Source organism: Eptesicus fuscus, chromosome 1 (assembly GCF_027574615.1).
Source record: "Eptesicus fuscus isolate TK198812 chromosome 1, DD_ASM_mEF_20220401, whole genome shotgun sequence".
Taxonomy (NCBI): domain Eukaryota; kingdom Metazoa; phylum Chordata; class Mammalia; order Chiroptera; family Vespertilionidae; genus Eptesicus; species Eptesicus fuscus.
The window spans coordinates 83594692-83614221 of NC_072473.1; the positions used below are offsets into that span (position 1 = coordinate 83594692).

Below are 19530 nucleotides of genomic sequence, written 5' to 3' on the forward strand. Positions count from 1 at the left end.
GACTAACAAATTTAAATTCTTGTACCCTTGTAACTTACAAGCTAAGTCCTGGCTCCATGGGAATGAAGGAATGAGGAAATACTCTCTTTAAAGAAGGTATACATACAACTAAGAAAATAAGGAAAGTACATCCTTCCAAATTTGTTAGTAAGTGAGCAGATTACATTTTTCATACTACTTGTAAAATGCCCTTCTTGCTAATAAAATCAACCCATAGACTCTCTATAAAGCAGAAAATTTTCCAAATTGTCATCATCATTTTCATGGAGGCTAAGGTTAGGGATACTTTTATTATGATGATTTAAATCTGAAAACATTAATAACTTGGTCAAAAGGAAATTCAAGAATTCAGCTAAACTCTAACTTTTCAACAAATACCCAAGCCCTTGAGCTACATAGGCAGATAGTTTCAATGTAAGAGGTTACCCATTCTACCGGCACTGCCCATACCCACTTAGCAGGGGCCAAGCAAGCATAACCTGACTACCCCATTGTAGAAACTAGGTAACTCCTTAATGGTAATGAGTCAAAATCACTGCTATCTGAAATGTCCAGTCAGATGCCAAAGGCTTGTGCTAGTGGGGAAATGCTCCTGTCTTTTAACAGCCTTTTCCACAAATTGGAATTGAACTTTCTCCAGGTAGAAAAAAAAACACCACGTTATACTGGTATTTTCCTACCAGACCTATAGTATATTTTGCCTCGGTGAATAAAAACAGAAGACTTATTTTTTTTTTTCTATACGTTCTTGACATTTCCTTTTATTCCAATGCCTAATTCAATCTAACCTTATAAACCAGATGTCACAAGCTATAAATATAGATGTGTGTATCCATTAGACCTTTACCTAAGAAATAAAAGAAACAAATAAAAGTCATCATTCTCTGCCTTAATAAGCTTAAACCTTCCTTTCCTTGGATACATAACTATTTATAACAACACTGACTAGACTAGAGCAATGAAGACCTTTAGGCCATAGGTGTCTCTGCCTTCTTATTTGCTAAGCTCTGAATAATTGGGAAGCAGAAAATATCCTTTATCCTTCACTTTTTGGGTTCTATAATCCTCATGAGCTATTTAAAGTTGAATGTATTTATTTGTGAACTGCTGTGAAAACCTTAGGGGAGCAATGCAATGTTAATGCAGAGAATGTTAACTATAATTACTGAGGCTTACAGCAGTTATACTTAAAGGCAATTAAAGTTAGATAGCATGCAGTTCTTGTATTAATGGTAAAGTACAGCAATGTAAACTCAGACAACTAAAAAATAAGCAGTCCATGGACAGGTGAATTTCTCCATGCTCTGTCTTTCTTGAGAAAGGAAACCTCATATTTTACCAAAGGGATTCCCAGCAATTTCTATGGCTGAGCCATCTTTCTGAAATGGAAAAACAATAAAGAAGCAGAGTTTTTTCTCAGTTGGCTGAAGATAGACATGCAGATCAGATAACTTCCACAAAGCAGGCCAAGAAAAATTCCATTATGCTTTCTTTGTCACTGGGATGATTTCCCACAAGGTACAAGGACCTCTGTGGCTGGAATAATTCTACCTCTTTTTTAAAAAGAAAGAGTGCAGCTCACCCATAAGCATATGATCACCTAGTAAATGTTTAATCTCTAAATAAGTAAGGATAGAAAAAGACAACTTTTGGATGCTACCAATGCAAGACCCTATAAATACAAACAACAAGGTCAACTATCTTCTAAGTTACATACTCTGTTTTCTAGATATCTTCAATAAGTAGAAAGAAACAAAGGCCTATGTGGTTTATTAAATCTTTCACTATCCCAGATGTTATATGCTTCACTTTTACCTTCATCGTGATAAACCCCCTCTTCTGCCTCTCTTCTACGAACTCATCTCCTGTGCTAGGCTTCTTAAATGTTACATCAGTATCTAGGACATCCTGGGCCCTCAACTATACTTTCCAATGCCATCAGAGGTGTCAGTGGTTCCTTCTTAGGTGAAGAGAGAGGCCATATAGTAAAATGGTAAAGGTCATGAGCTCTGGCCTCAGACTGCCCAAGTCCAAATCTTGGCTATCTCACTCACTAGGCATGCAACCTTAGGCAAGCTATTTAATATCCCCAAGCTTCCATTTTACTCATTCATCAATAATACAGAGATGATAATACCATACACCTTTATAAAGGTCAAAGGAGATAACATATGAAGTGTTTAGTGGAGTGTCTGGCACAAAAAGTACTCAGAGTTATTTTTCTTTTTTTAGAAAAGTTATTGCCAAGTCATGCATGCTCTAGTCCTTTCAACTTTGAACATTCACTCCAGATAGCCTTGATATGGTTCTCTGTAGCTCTAATTATCTCATCAATATCTAATTAATACATTAAAAATACAGCAATTTTGCCTAGAAGGACATATAAAATCGGGCCTCAAATACTTCATGAAATACAGCTTCAGATATCCTTATAGAGCAGGGCCCTTCATTGGTGATACAATTGAAACCAAGCAATGAGTAGCTGCCAGGATACCATATTCTCTCAAAATGATATGATTTAGGAGAACCTCTATGAGAAATACTTTACCTATGGTTGAAGGTATTGTTTAACTAAAGACCCTTATGCACAGCACATACCACCACACACACATACACACACATACACACACACACACACACACACACACACACACACACAGAGGCATACACAGATATATATCAGAAAATTCTATTTGACAGCAAAATGAAAGGAACAAGGTGGTAATTAGGAGACTTGTATACTAGTCCTGGCTCTGCTCTTATTGGTAATTTGCTTACCTGTTTTCAGCCTCAGAGTCCCTATTTATTTTTTAAAAAATGATGGGGGATTTAGAAGTCAGCAAACTTAAATGGTCAGCAGTGGGCCAAATATAGCCAAATGCCCATTCATTTATGTATTAGCTATAGCTGCCTTCCTGCAATAATGGCAGAGTTGACCAGGTGTAGTTGCAAAAGAAACTGTATGGTCAATAGTACTGAAAATATTTACTCTCTGGTCCTTTACAGATAAAGTGCCAACCCCTGGAGTGATTTTCAAACCGTGTTTCAGAGGCCTAGTGTATTGTTGAGTGTTTCAGAGGCCACTAATGTGTGTGTTGTATCAAATGGTTCCTCTGATATGTGTTTTATATATTAGCGTTTTACATAAAACTTCATTTCAAAAAAAGATTGCTGCCCTTGCCAATGTTTCTCAGTGGTCAGAGTGTTGGCCTGTGCACCAAAGGGTCACCATGGGTTAAATTCCCAGTCAAGGGCACGTACCTGGGTTGCAGGTTTTATCGCCACCCTGATTGGGGCATGTGCAAGATGCAACCAATTGATGTGTCTCTCTCACATCTCTCTCTCTCTCTCTCTCTCTCTCTCTCTCTCTCTCTCTCTCTCTCTCCCTACCTCACTCTCCCTCCCTCTCTCTCTTTGACTCTTTCTAAAAATCAATGAGAAAAAAAATCCCCAGGTGAGAATTAACAAACAAACAAACAAAAAAAAGATTCCTGAGGATCCCATGGTATTTCTCCCCTCAGTGCCATTGGATATATCATTTTATATCTTAGGAACACCTTGTGCACTGGGTCTTATGAGGTTAAAACAACAATACTGGGCTAGACAGATGCTCTCAGATGTTCTCTAATAGTCTTTTAATTCACAAATATTTTATGAATCTAAGCTTCCCCTTTTCACCTTCAACACTGACAAATAAGTAAGAGGGTTAGGCAAAATAAGATCCTAGAATTCCTTACAGGAACATTCTTGGAGATAAAAACAAAAGTCCTGCCTTGGTTTGTATGCATGTACATGCATGCCAGAGACAGAACATAAATGTGCATAGTCTCCATAGGATATTAGATGATTTATTTTTCTATGTTTTCAGTATTAAAGGAAGTAAAAGTCCATTTGGAAGGTTTCCAAAGCCAAGGTAGGACTCCAGTCTAGAGGTGAGTACCCATAGGTCCCTAGAAGAAGCCAGGTAAACCCATCATTTAAACCAAATTCCCTTCAGATAGTCAGCAAATGGGGGAAATCATTCTATCCATTCATGTTTTCTTAGCAAATGCCAATTTTCAAAAAGTTGTCAAAGTCCCCTTTCCCTTGCTTTTCCTAATTCTATGTTCTCCTAATATGATTCCTTAAATCACTTTTACTTTCTGTCTTAATCATTTAGAGTCACCTTCCCTTCCAAACCCAACCCCCATCTTCTGCTGTACCCCAAGTCCAATCTATGGTAGTTTACTCTTTTGCCTCTGTACCAATGGTTCTTATCTGGCGATGATTTTCCCTCCTGGGAACATTTAGCAATGTGTAGAGACATTTTGGGTAGTTACAGATGGGGGTAGGTTGCTACTGGCACCTCATGAGTAGAAGCCAGTGATATTCCTAAATATCCCACAGCGCACAGGACAGCTCCTCCACCACTACCACCAAAGAATTATCTGGCACCAAATGTCAACAACACTGAGCTTGAGAAACTTTGCTCTACACCTCCGCACTACTGGAGATTCCTTCATGCCGCACTTTCAACAGCTACTTATATGCCTATTTTTAAGGTTATCATGCTCTCTTTCATCACGGACCTCTGCAAGATTTCTCACTTTGACACTTAATAAGCCCCAGACTGCTTTCATCTCCACCCAAAATGTTTTCCTTTGGATAGTTCAGTCATTATCATTACTTATCCTATTTTTCCATTCTCAAAATTTTGGAATTGCTACTCTCACTTTCCTTTGTCTACCATATCCTATCACTATGTCTTAATTCTAACTATTATCTCTCAGATTCTTTCATTTCTTTATAGTTTAAGTCCTTATTTCACAGCTAAATTATTATAATAACCTATCTCCTTACTTGCAGTTACCTTCTCCCATCTACACACAAGCACACATGTCCAAACACACATACACACACACACACACACACACACACACACACACACACACAATCAGTCCATTCTACATATATTTGCTATAACAAACATTCCCAAGTAGTACATTATAAAACTGCCTTATTTAAGAACATAACCAATCTACTACTAGCATAGCCATAAAAGCTGTATTGATTAGGTACCTACTATATCCAATGCACTTTTACACCTCCTCTCTTACTTCTTTAGATAAGAGCTCTTCTCTCTCATCTATATCTCAAACTACTTAATGCTTTTCAATTCACCCACAGTCTACTGTCAAATTGTCCCCTGTGCAGCCTAAGTATGTATGGCTCTTAAAAACGTCTTTATCAATATTCTAGTCTGCTACTGTCTTAAAATTCAACCAGGCTTACAATGCAAATGATCAACTTTTGTATCAGTCTGATCACTTCTTCATCTTTCCTTAACATATCAATAAACTCTCCAGGAGTTCTTCCTTGAATAATCCTACCTGACCCTGGCTGTTATTCTTCCCTAGAGCCTCTCATCCATAATGTGTACTCTATTAGCAATCATTTGATAAGATTTCATTTATGTATATATTCAGTCATTCATTCAACAGATATTTACTGAATGCTTATCATATGCCAGGCCCTATTTTACATCTGAGGGAAGTAGTAACCCAATGGGAAGCAAGACAAAGCCCCTGCTCCATTTGAGGACAGTATTTCATAAACTACTTAAGGTTAGGGGCCTTCTATTTCTAATTCATTGCTCACTATACTCTTGGTGACCAGTTAATATTAAATAACTATCAAGTACAAAAACAAATATGAGCATAGCATAGCTTAGTTAACTGCAAATATACAAACAATATATTTAACACTCTTTGTTAAATATATTTATTTTGCTTGGCAAGTCAAGATAAGAGTTTCAAATAATTCTTGTTATGAGATAAGTTTTTAAAGGGGAAAACTGGGAGAAAAAACAGCAGGAAAGCAACCTATTGAAGAATAGAACAAATACTCTTGAGCTCAATCAATCATACTTTTCCATTGCACTTCTGAAACAATTTGAACCCATTCCCAAGCATCTGGCAAATCTCTTAACCCCCTTCTGACTCAGGAAAATTTGATCCCTGCAGATGAGCACCACGTGATGGCATCTTTCCCTCCTTCCAACAATTATGATGTCTTTCAAATTTAATTTTTAAAGGATGGCTATGTACAAAATTACTTCTAGGGCCCTTTAAGCTATCCATTTGTCTCAACCATTTGCAAGGAAGTGATTTAATTAACTTTCTCCATTTATTCATCAATGAACAAAGGGTAGGGTGGGATATTTTGGAATTAAGAGATCTGGGTTTTCTACTAAATTTATCACTAATTGTATAATCTGTGTCCACTTTAATTTCTTAATTTGTCTAAAGAAGATAAAACTTGAAAGATTTGTAAAGTGGGATACAATAATATATTTGGAAATATTTTCAAAATGTTAAAATGTATATTGGGAGTAGAAATAAACAGTTAGAACACAGAGGATTTTTTAGGGCAGTGAAAATACCATGTATGATGATATATTGATGGATACAGGTCATTCATTATATACAGGGGTGGGATAAAGTAGGTTTGCAGTTGTGAGTATGCAAAACAGTTTATTCTTGTATTATTTGTTAAATATTGTATTATTTTCCATACATACAACTGTAGACCTACTTTTGCCCACCCCTGTATTTATTCAAGCCCATAGAATGTACAATCCCAAGATGAACCATAATGTAAACTATGAACTTTGGGTGATTGTGATGTGTCAAATAGATTCAATTGTAACAAATGTACTGCTCTGATGGGGAATGTTGACAATGGTGGAGGCTATCCATGCATGGAAAGCAGTGGGAATATGGAAAATCTCTGTACTTTCCCCTTAATTTTGCTATGGACCTACAACTGATCTAAAAAAAGTCTTAATAAATCATGAAGAAATATATAGATGGATAGGTAGAGGGGGTAGACTATTATTACTAGCTGAACACCAACATATACAAACATTCCATTGGCTAAATTTCATTGAGACTAATAACACAGAACTAAGTCCAGTGGCACAGAGAACATCGTTCATTATGTCTGATTTTCATTTTTCCCATCTATTACCTACAACTCCAAACACTCACTGTATCACAAATATGACAACTGACATTTATACAACTAGTCATATGCTACTCCATGAACTTTATACAACTAGTTATATGCTACTCCATGAACTTTCAGTGATTTCCATTTTATTTAATTTAGCCTTATCCAGGAGTCCCTGGTTTCAAGTAAGTGTTCCCTCTGAAGCAATTTGGAAATACTACCCTGGTATTAGCAAGCTGTCTCTGTCCATTGCCAAGAGACTGTGGTCCACTAATGGATATTAAAAGAATTAAAGAGTAGAAACTATCTCTAGAAACTTGCTACCAAGGAAATGAAGTTCATTGTGTTAAAGAGGCAAAAGAAAAATACAAAGGACTTCAAATTTGGGAATTTCAAAAGCCCAAATCATCAGGGAAAACTGAGAAAATCAAGCTCTGAGAAGTCAATCCATCTCTGTTTGGGGTGGGGACATAATTTCTTAACATATTGGGTGAAGCAAGACCTATTTCAAAGAAAATATGCTGCCATAAATATGGGAAATTTCATCCTTAGATGAAATGTCTTTCAAGAAATTTAAAAAAATTCATCCGGACGTTCTGGAAGATTCCTGGTAGTTACATACTTTATCTGATTCCTATCAATACCCTAAATGCATACATAGTTCATACCCTTGGATCTTCCATCCATATTTAGAATCCATAATAATCATTGTATGAGTTTTACCTACACCAATAAAATCTTATTGTTTGAAAAGTATTTTGGGTTAGACATATCAATGTCTCCTCTTTTAATACGGAGAAACGAGGAGACTAGTTATGGTACTGTGTGGAATAATAGCAGGAAATTATGCTAAAACCAAAACAGATAAATCAAATAAGTGGCGAGAGACCTGGAAATAACAGAAAATATTATTAGTTAATGGTGGAAATGCAGTGAAACAATATGAATTTAGTTTGGTGAATTGAATGGAGTGTCAAAAGGGCTCTGGAAAATACACTGCTACTAACAGCTATCACTGTGATGTCTGAATCATCACCAGCCATTGCAGTTCAGAAAAGGTTAACATTTGGGCCCCCTTTTCCTGAATCTCTGTGGCTGTCATTCTCGCCTAAAGCTAAAGAACAAGACTCACTAGATCTTTCTGCCAGCCCTCCCACATTCCACTCTGTTTCTTCCTGTGCACTTTGCTCAGTAAGCAGCCCACCCGCAGCATCTTCCCTCTTTGATCTTGCCAGCGCCTCTTTCCCACCATCCCTAAAACAATTACCCAAGTGGTGGCTCAGCTCTGGATCATAAGACAGCAGCCAGCCAGAAGCCTGAGCTGTCTTGAGCCTTCTGAGTGAATATGCCAGGCATCTGTCGAAACCCTCCAGTGAGGTCAAATTAGTGGGGGCAAGGGAAGGTCTCTATGAATGGGAGAATACCATAGTTGCTGTAGAACACAAAGTTCTTTTGACTTAGAGTTTAATGAGCTGCCACTTCAATAGAACCTACGTGTCCTGAAAGATAAGGGCAAGGATGGAAAGGCACCTTTTGCCTCAAGTGGCTGTCTACTGCAAAGGCTGAAGATTGGTGACAAGACCTGGATCATATCATAGTGACTCACAAAAAGAAAAGGTCAGCTTTTTAGCTATAGTGCTATCCCCTTCCTGGCAAGATATCTCCCTCCATGTCAGCAGAGCAGGGTCCATGAGAGAATCTGTGCTGAAATGCAAAGAGGAAGTTGTGATTGCAAGAGAAAGTTCTCTGTAAGCCGGAGGCACCATTTCTGTGTAGAGCTTAGAACACAGGGACTAGAATATCATGGGGAAGAGACTTAATGGGATTAGAAAGGTGGGATGGATTTCAGGAAAAGCATCTAAATGATGACTTTGTAGAGAGAAAGACATAAGTGCACTCAAGGGTCCTCAGACCATTAAAGTAGTCATGATCTTTCCCAGATCATCTTTTAAAAATTGAGATATATAATAGACATGTAACATTATATTAGTTTTAGGTGTATGATATAATGATTCTGACCATCTTGATGCAGTGCAAAATTGTTACCTGAGTGACCTTGTACTTAGTAGGCTAACAAAATATTTCTTAGACAAAAGGCTTAATTTGGGTAAATTTCCCTATTTCTCATTTACCAAGTAGACTAAGTTTTCTTTGGAAGAACGTCTAAGGAAAATCCATGCTATCATTTGTAAGCCATAACCAAATTATTTGTTTATATGAGAAATAGGTAGGCATCTGACATATCACTCTGCCTTCAGACATGACCTTACTAGGGCCATCTCAGAGAGAGGAATACATTTTTTATTCATGATACCCTTCTTGATTTTGAAATGTTTACTAGTTTTGTTAAAGAATCACAATAAAGATCCCTTACTAGATTAGTTCCAGAGCTACCTATTCACCTTAAATACCTCCCTAATGTTCCATACTTAAAAATTTTACCCCAAGAAGAACAAGGCCTAATGGGGGTTGAGTCACAGCAGAAAAGCAAAACTTCAATGATCAATTTCTGTATTTGAGGATAAGGGAAGAGATGTTTTCCTTTTCATAGTATAGAGGAGCTAGGACTAACACCACCTATGAGCAAATCTTGCTCTGATAGGCTGCTAAAACAAAAAGGAAAATAAGAATCATTGTATGTTTCCTGAGATGTGATTTCAAGCCTCTCTGTGTGCTAGAGGTGGTCTCACTTGAGAGTCTGGGAGACATTACATGGCCTCCGCCTCTGGATTCTGTCAGGGAAAAGGTTCCCAGCCTGCTCTCCCCATCAAATGTTCCACCTCCTTTAGCAACAGCAACTCACATTTTCCCAACAACTAGACTCTGTAAAAAAGTACAAGTGAGCTTAGGACTAAAATATTAACAATAATTGATTAGCTCATTTGAGATATCTGGCCACTAGATGTCATCATTTAATCCTAGGCTAATATTTAGGACTTCTCCTTTAAATTATAAACTATAAATCTATGTATTTGGGAGCAGGGCCCTGGAAAACAACTAAAAATCTCTGGAACAAATGCCCAGGAAAGCCTCAGAAGTTTGAAAGCAGAAATGTATTTCAGGCAACTGTTTCAGTAAGGGCTGCCCAGTGGGAACTACAGATTAACATGCTCTCCATACATGTATATTATTTTCATAATTAATAACCAGTTACCACCGAGCCTTCAGACACTGCAAACCAAGATACTTGCAGAATCTTTGTCCCCATTTATCTCCAGCTAGATGGATACCCTTCCTTGGAGGGGCAGAGCAAGGTTGTTTTATACACCCCAAACTCAGAGCAGTGTGGATGAGCTTCTCATAGTCTGCTGAAAAAGAGGGGCCCAATGGGTAATGCAATTGTTTTAAATTGAAGATGCAGAGGTTACTAAATCTGAACAAGCGCCCACATTTTCTTTTTGGGAGTGGAACCAAAGGATGATTCAGACAGGGAGAAAGGCAGCAGGGTCTAGGGAATGAAGAGTCATGAGATTCCAGTTTTATTCCTGGCTCTACCCAAGACTTGCCATGTGATCACCAGCAAGCTACTACTTCTCAGCGGGTCTCTCAGTTTTCCCTTCTTTATCTTCATCCTGTAATTTACTCTGTGATTTCCTTGCAAGAGCGGGGAGGAAGGGTAAATATGAAGTGTAGCAAAAGGCTAAAGGGTGTGCTAAGCTCCTTAGACTTGGACACCAGGAATATGTAAGTATTCCTCATTTACAATAAAGCATCTTAGTGGTATTTCTGATGTAGACAATCCATGAAGCAGGACATTAGCCTAAGTTTATACAACCTGAAGTTTAATAATTAAGCAATTCAGGTTCAAGGACATCAAAGGTCAGATGGTATTACCTACTGAAAAAGTATAAACCCACAATCCAGCTCCAACAAGCATATTAATCCCCAAGAAATGAAGCAAAGTATACCTGTAAATCAGATCTCTAAGAACCAGAACCATTCTTACTGAGAGGGAGAAGAACAGGCAATGAGTGAAGGTAGGAAAGATGTCTCACTTATAATAGTTAGAAAGCTGTGTTTGCAGTGTCTGAGGGCTTCTTCACTAAATACTTTGGTTTCAAGTTTATAAAACTTTCAGCTTGTTTTAATGGAGGCTACTTTTTCTCTTAAAACAATTTAATTTTAGAATAGATAAGTCAGTGAGACGTGAAATTTTCTTTACAAAGTTGTACTTTAGCACCAATTTTTTGCTGGAACATACCAATTCCCAGAAGTGCAAAACATCTAAAAGTTAGTAGTACTCCAATACAATGACAATTGATCCAAGATCAATTAATGACAAACCAGCAGCAAAGCTCCCTCTATTTCACAGGAACACAACTGAGTGTGGAGATCTGGTAACATCTACATGAAGACTAATCAAATACATATTAATCATATGCTTAGTAGTTTTGGGGGCCCTTGCATTTGTCAAGGGAAGGCTCCATCCTTGCACACAAATAACTGACAACTTCACCCCACTACATACCTACATTCCAGAACCTAGCCAGTAAGAGCAAGGACACAACTTTTGGCCTGCCATAAAATATAAACTGTCCCTGGGTTTCATCCTGTTGGAGACACCCCAGATTGCTTTTATCCTAAAATAAATCTGAAAAATAAGTCCAATGACAAGCGGCAGAGCCATCAAGATTCATTTTTTTACCTGAGGGGACAAACATCCCACTGAGCTTAGGGAGACAAGAACCATTCTGATTTCAAGATTCTAGGAGTACTTTAAATTATTTGAAATCGTTTTCTAACCCTTCCAAAATAAAGCCCTGTAAGGGCAGGAATTTATATATATACTAGAGGCCCGATGCACAAAATTTGTGCAAGAGTAGGCCTTCCTTCCCCAACTGCCGGCACCTGCTTCCCTCTGGCACCCGGGACCCAGGCTTCCCTCGCAGTCCCAGCTTCGTCTGGAAGGACATCCGGAAGGACATCTGGTCTAATTAGCATACTATGCTTTTATTATTATAGATAATATATATATACATATATATTATTTATAACTATGATTTAGATATATGATTTATAGATATATAAATTATAAAATAATAATAATAAAATAAAATTATATATATATATATCTGTTACAAGTCAAAAGCCTAAGGCAGGGCTAGGTGCATAGTAAGAACTTGGGTGGAAGGTGTTAGCTTACTATATGAGTGAGCAAATAGAAACTGCTCCTTGACCTTGGTGATTTTCTATTCTGGAGCAAAAGGAAGGAACTTGCAGAGAAAAGGAATCAAAAGCCACACACATCAGCACAGCTATAACTAGAAGTAGCAGGTGGGACCTTTCTGTTGGAAGACCGTACAACTGCCAGTTCACCAAAATGGAAACCCCCAGTGCCCTTGATCTCCCAGTTCTTCCACCCTCAGGCTACCTGAGGAAACTACACATACCTCTTCCTCCAGCTTTACCACCTTAGCCTGGGCATTACTCAGGGCCTGGTCTCGGATTTCGATGTGTCTTCTTTGGTCCTCGTTGGTAGAACGGGCAGTGGCCAGCTCGGCTTCCAGCTTCTCCTTCTCCCGTAGGCTCTCCTTATCTATAAGGACATGAAATGTCAACATTACCATTCTGAAGCTGGCTCAAAACCTTACCTGAGCATAACAGTCAATCATATCCATTACTAAACGTTGTAGTGTTCTAGCACACAGATAAATGAACCAGACAGATCCGGACTCTATCACTGGCTCTACCACTAACTTGCTGTGTAAATTAAGAACAGTCACTTAACAGTGGCTGTTGAGCAGAAGCAATGAGAAAGTAAAAACAAAAATTGTTATGAAAAGTATTACACAAAGGAGAACACACACACATACACACATGAGAAGAATAAGTAGGCTTGTCTCCTCAATTTTATATCTTCAAATGGTCTTGTATTGATAAAAAAAAAAAGAGAGAAAAAAAGAAGAAAAGAAGAAGAAGAAGAAGAAGAAGAAGAAGAAGAAGAAGAAGCACCCCCCTCATTTTCCCCATTGTTTCCTCATTATAAAATCAATCTAAAAATTATATTTCACAAAATGCACAAAAAACTCAAATCCCACCCTTTACTAACATTATTTTTTAACTGAGATCAATCTATAATTGCATTGTATCTACAGATGACAGTGACACAGCTAGTCATTCTCCATGCCTTTCTAAGTCTTTCCCCTTCTAACTAGGACAGACTTCGTCCCAGAAACTCAAATGAGCAGTTATGATTCTCATTTGGAGGTAGAGTACTCTTCCTCTCGAGACCTTAATACTTAAGTTTGTAGGAGAAACTTTAATAGGGCAGTCTCACTTTTCTTCTTATTCTGACTTTATATATCTATTGATATGCACCTTGAAAAGAAATGAATATTTGTTGAATACTTATTGAGTACCAAATATTGCACGAACTTTATCCTCAGAACAACCATATTAGGAAGGCATTATTCTCCTCTTCTCCATTTTTCTTATAGAAAACAGACACTCAGAAGAGTTGAGTAACTTGCACAAAGTCCCACAATTGGTAACATAAGTACTGGAGATCATAATTAAGGTCAAGTTGTTCTAAGCTCTTTCTAGCGTACCAGACTGCCTTATGCTAGGGTCCAGTTGGTTTGGCCTCTACAGTAGTTGGAGCACATTCCCCAGGGAGGCTTTTCAAGAGGGCTTTCTTGGCTCCTGCCACAGTTCCAACCAGAAGCAAAGTCCAAAGGCAAAAGAAATTAAAGGGCCACGAGTCATGCCCTCTTCCCTGCCTACGAGGTAGAGTCCATTTTTCCCTTCTAGAACCATTTAACAGTCTTCCACTCTGCTGTTAGTATAGTTTAATCTGCTAAATTATCACATTTTCTACATCAGTAACAGAACTACTAGGACACCTGAAATACCAACTCTACATAGAGAGGAGTGCCAACTAGCAGAACCAGGGTGAAAAACCATACATTTTTCTGTTTTGTTTTTTTCCTGGGAGGCTGCCACCCTGTCCACCAGTGAACTAGCTTCCAGAGTAAACGTGACACCGGGAAAGCAACCTCAAAATGATTTACAGTAGGCACTGATGACACCAGAAAAACCACATTCCTTATTCTAAGACATACTGACAAAGGAACAGCAGATTCAGGGAAATGATGAAGAAAAATTCCCAGTTCTGAAGCCAGAGCACAATGGAGCAACCATTAAGGGAGGGGGGGCATTGCAAGAGGAGATCAAACACACTTGTAAAAGCTGACTGGAAGCTGCATGGAATGACTTGAAAGGGTCACGTGCAAGCCCAGCAAAGATGGGGCCTGACAAGTCCCACCAAGTACTACTCCAGCTGGGAGCCAAACTGAGGGAGGCTGAGGGTAGGGACACCAACTAAGGACATCTGTAGAAGTGGGGATAGTTCATGCTTCCCCCGAACTCATTCTCCCTATGGACTCAATCCACTGTGTAATTTTTATTGCTGGTTTTATTGTGGCAATTGGAAAGAATAAGGCATTGTCTTGCTGGGTGGAGTCCACTGGAGACCGATAAAGAAGAGGATTAATTCATTGTCCTGGTCTTGGGAGTATTTCAAGACAAAGGAAACACTATTTTAAGGAAGACAGAGCTCTGCCCTTCCCCATACCCTCCAACTCTGTAGTCAGAGTCACTAGTGCAGGCCATAGCAATGGTCCCCCTCTAGCTACCCTTGTAATCCACCAAGGTATGATGATATGACAATATAAGGTGTTTTAACTAAGGGAGCCCCAGGAGCAGGTGGTATTGCAAACACTAATCAATCCTGCAAGCTAATCCCATCTCCACCAGAGCCAGCACATGGAGCCTTCAACAACAAATCCCGTCAACATGAAAAGACCCTATGGTCACTAAGGTTCTTTTCAGGTAGCCACGACAAATGCAGGGACTTCAAGGGACTTTTCTGGTTTTATACAGAAGGAGCCATATAGATATCACTAATTGTTGTGGCAAGCAGCCTTCTTGGCCTAGAAAACACACACACACACACACACACACACACACACACACACACACATTCTTCCAACTTTATGCTTGAACAGGAAAAAATACTTCCTAGATGACATCCACTCTGCCCTGACTTTTCAAGGCTAAACAGAACTGTGTGCCCTTTCCCACACCTCATTCCCATCCATACATAATTACTTGCTGCTGAAGCTTTCAGACTTACTTTTTGCAAAGAGCTGAGAGATGGTTTTTCTGGTATCCTCTGTCCCCTCGTATTCTTTCTCCGCAAGCTGTTTGTTGGCAGTCTCCAGACGCTCTGTGGAATTCGGACACAATCAACAGAGTCCCATACACAAACTTCCATGCACATGTTGTTGGCTCTCTCAATACTGAACTTGGGCAAACAAGCCGGCTTCTTCTTGTTACACAAAAATGGGTGACACAGACATATGTTTGTAAGTATAGATCCCCAAACAAAACTAGAACATTGCAGGGAAAGAGGAGTTGAGTACTTAACACTTTTGGTCCATACTGACAAAACCTAAGTTCAGAATTCTACATTTCAACAAAGGAATCTATCCCTGAATATATATATATATATATATATATATATATATATATATACACACACATATATATATGTATAAGTATATATGTATGTATATATATGTGTGTGTGTGTATAAATATATGTGTGTGTATATATATATATCTTTCATTCACCTATAGAGAAAGCATCAGAGTTATTATAAAGTCTTTAAAACCCTGTACTGTCAAAACTGGAAGGGGACCATAGGCAGCATCTAGTTCAGTTCCCTCATTTTACAGATAAGATAACCTAAATCCAAAGACAGAAAACAACATTGCCAAGGTCATCAATTTTGAAAGTGTTGAAAGTGGTTATTTCTCACCATCTTTAATATTATCATGTTAAGGTAAAAATACAAGGAAGGAGTCCTAGAAACAATGGAGGATATCACTATTTCAAGCTTGCTCTGCCAAAACACTTGGCCTCTGCAAAACCTATAAAGGAAGAGAAGCAGCACCAATTGTGGGGGTGAGCTGGGTAAGTCCAGGAGTCCCAGGATAGGTACCAACTGATTAACATATCAACTCATCCCACTTTGATTAAGCAATCTTGGGACCAAGTGCTATTGTAGTCACAAAAACCTGACCTGGTGTATGCCCTGCAATTTATTAATCGTACTAGTGGACTGAACAAACCTAAGAGCCTCAACGTGTGCTCCATAGCCCTTCCTTTCTACATCTTGTATGATGCTTCAGAAGTGATTCCCTCACCTCTCAGATCCCTGTTAAAGTCGTGCATCCTTCGAATCTCCCCTTCAAGCTTGTTTCTCATGGCTTTCTCCAAGGTTTCTCTTTTGGAGGATGACTTCACAAGGTTCTCATATGCCTCCGAGACACGTTGGATTTCTGTCTCCACCTGCAAAAAAAAAAAAAAAAAAAAAAAGGAAAGATAGTGGGGAAGGTTGGAGCTTGATGAAAAGATGGTCTGAAAACATACATGCAAATCCTTAATGACAACTTCCCCCAGAGCTTTATAGATGGCTGGGAGGCATAACACAGATTACAAAAGTTTCCCAGAAGGACAATTATCTCACTGGCTCAGGACAATTCCACAGGTTAAAAAAAAATACAGTTTCTGCCTTCAGAGAAGGTAGTAGGAGAGAATAAATTTAAATGATTTTATAATATAAATGATTTTCATATATGAATTAAGATTTTTTTTAAATTTGAAAATAATAATGTATATAGTATGTAGGTAATGTTACTCTAGAGTGCTCAAAGGGCTTTCACATGTTTATTTTGATTCGCCTTGATATATGCCTTCATAAGGACACCTCTCCCCATTTTAGCAGAGAAGAGCGAAATTGCCTTTTTGAACATGACACTAGTGGCAGAAGCAAACTGTAAAAACTCTAAGCCTCATACTCATGCAGTAGTTCAGTTCAATTTAACAAATATTTACCAACGGCCAAATAAGGGACTATGGAATATCTAAAAATGAGTGAGGATATTATCATTGACCTCAAGAAGCTTTTTAGCTAATCAAGTAAAAGACTATAGGAGAAAAAAGAGATGGTAAGAGTAGTCCTATTAAGTGTAAGGGAGGAAGAGGTTATTCCTGGTTGGGGGTGAGGGGAGAGGAGGACAATTTCAGGGAGGAGGTGGCATTTAGAGTTAGATCCTAAAAGCTGGATCAGATTTCAATGAGCACAGGTGAGTGGAAGGGTATTCTATTCTGAGTTTGTGAATGCATTCCCAGAGTGACCAGTAGTTCTATTTGGCTGGATACTGTGGGGTACACAGAGGGAAGCTGATGATATCTGGCTGCAAAGATAGAATGGATTCAGATAATAAATGGGCTTTAATGCCAGGCATTTGGACTTTATCCCATAGCCAGTGGGAAGCCAGTACAGATTTTTTAACAGAAATTCATAATCAGAGTTGTGTTTTATGACACTCTGGCAAATCTTGTAAAATGGAAAACAACAACAACACAAAACATCAAAGAGAAAGAGTTTTGCCCTGAATCAGCCCAAACAACAAGAAAATAAGAAATTAGACTCCAAAGTCTTTCTGTAATCAGTATAGCTTCATTGCACATACAATAACCACAGGACTATTTGCATATAATTTGAATGAGACAAATAAGCCCCTTGGTCTATTAAGAAATTTTCAAAATAAATGTGATTCTTGCAACCTTTCTGCACTCTCTCTCAGTTTTCCACTATCCTCCATAACAAAGCTCAGGGTGCTTTACAGGGAGAAATCTTAGGCTGAAAGCTTGGGGGAAAGGTGTGGTTACCAAACAACTCAGATTCCACCTGCCCCAGCCAAAATTATGCCTGATGCAGGACTTCCTGCAAACAAATGAGGCTTACGCCCCAGAAAAGAGCAGACTTGAGAATGTTTTTCTCCTTGCAGATGGCACCAAGATAACAGCACAGAAGGGAAAAACTGGTGAATGGCATTTAGAGACATGATCTGCAAGGCTTGGGCCTGATAAAGCTTCTGCGTGAAATTCAAGTGCTGAGTAGAGAAAATAAACATTTCCATTTGAAAGAGCAGCTTGGTGTTTGTCTGCTCTGGGCAGCCTTAACAAGGCTTTCCAGTTCTCCACAGAATGCCACACCTGAAGACAGTCCCTCAAGTTGTTCAGAGTACTATTTCAAGATCTTACACAAATCCTTTCCCTGCCCCCCTGTGTAGATACTGTACCCTCCAAAAGGGCAAGTTGTACACCCGTAAACAGAACCTTCCAGGAAAAGAAGTCACAGGAGGGCATATCCACTAATCTGATCTATGCAATGGTGGTGGCCGGGGAGAGGGAGGGTGGTGGTGAGTTTCCAGACTTATTTTATCTACTTATACCCCTCATAAACCTTGGGCCTCCTTATTTGTTCTAGACCAGCTGGTATCTACACCTCATTCTCCTCACTTTCTTTTTCCTCTTCTACCTCACCTGTGTCTCTTGTCCATTGCAGCACTGGGTTGGCTTCGCTTCCCCCAGCACTCAAGGTGTGTCAATTACACTCAGTTGAGGCATCTTTACCCATACTTGGGAACAAACACCACAAATCCTATTCTGCTCCTCTTCCTGCCACCCACCCTCCCCCTAAAAAAATCACCATGGATCTGTTGTGGGGTCGAACCCTGGAGTCAGAATAAGACCACCGGAGGCTGCTGATTGATTAAAAAAAAGCAGGCAAGAAGAGGGACTACAGAAGATCTGGGTCCAACCTTCAGTTACTACATCAAAGATGTGGCTGGGGCCACCCTGAATAGAGAGTTTGGGAAGGGTAGCAACTGTTAAATCTAATCAGCCAAACTGGGCCAGTATGCCTCTAGTGTGTGAAAATGATCCATTTAGTGAACCAATGTGATGGGGTGGGGGTATTGTTAAATGAATGAAGGGGGGAATTTTTAAATTGGGGGCAAAGTCAGGGAGAAACAGTTCTCATTTAACCCCACCAACCCCCATTCTTATTTGGAAACATTGGGGGGAAATGTTTTTACTACATAAAAATACTTAGCTGACAGTAAGTCTTCCTCTCTCCTTTAAAACCCAGATTTGGTGTTTACAAATTCTCAGCTTGATCCAGGCCCCTGAAATTTCCATTTGTGGGTGTCTCCTAAGGACAGAGTTGAACAATACCAGGCAACCTCCCTTCCCTCCCCATCCCACTTTCACCCCCACCTCCCTAAACAGTTTGCATTGTAGGGAGATCAAACCACAGGAGCTCTACAATGACAAAAGCTGCAAAACGGCTGCCAAAGGCATAATCCTATTCACCAACAGCCACTGGAAGCCAAGAGCTAAGGTTCCTAGTTTAGAGCACTCAAGAGCTCAAGTCCCAGCTGCAGGAGACAGGAAGGGCCCAGGAAAGAATGTGAACTGGGGACATACATTCTTTTTTCTACTTCTTCAGCCTAGGGCTGTCACCTGTCACCCAGCTGTGGTGCTAAGCCTCTCCTGCACCCGAGAGAGAGAGAGAGAGAGAGAGAGAGAGAGAGAGAGAGAGAGAGAGAGAGCAGATGTTGAATGTGAGCTACAGGGAAGAACCAAAGGAAAAAAGAGGATAAAGAATAAGGAAAGAGAGAGCAG

At 39.2% G+C, this 19530-nt stretch overlaps 1 protein-coding gene across 1 annotated transcript in view; it reads right to left on the reverse strand.

Moving 5' to 3' along the window:
• The window catches only part of AMOT (angiomotin), a 42092-nt gene that overhangs the window by 13978 nt on the left and 8584 nt on the right, over positions 1-19530 (reverse strand). The window contains exons 3-5 of the mRNA XM_028132022.2: positions 16200-16344; positions 15125-15217; positions 12381-12526 (exon numbers count right to left, since the gene is read on the reverse strand). Of these exons, the coding sequence (XP_027987823.2) occupies positions 12381-12526; positions 15125-15217; positions 16200-16344 (384 nt within the window). The remainder of the gene's footprint in view (positions 1-12380; positions 12527-15124; positions 15218-16199; positions 16345-19530) is intronic.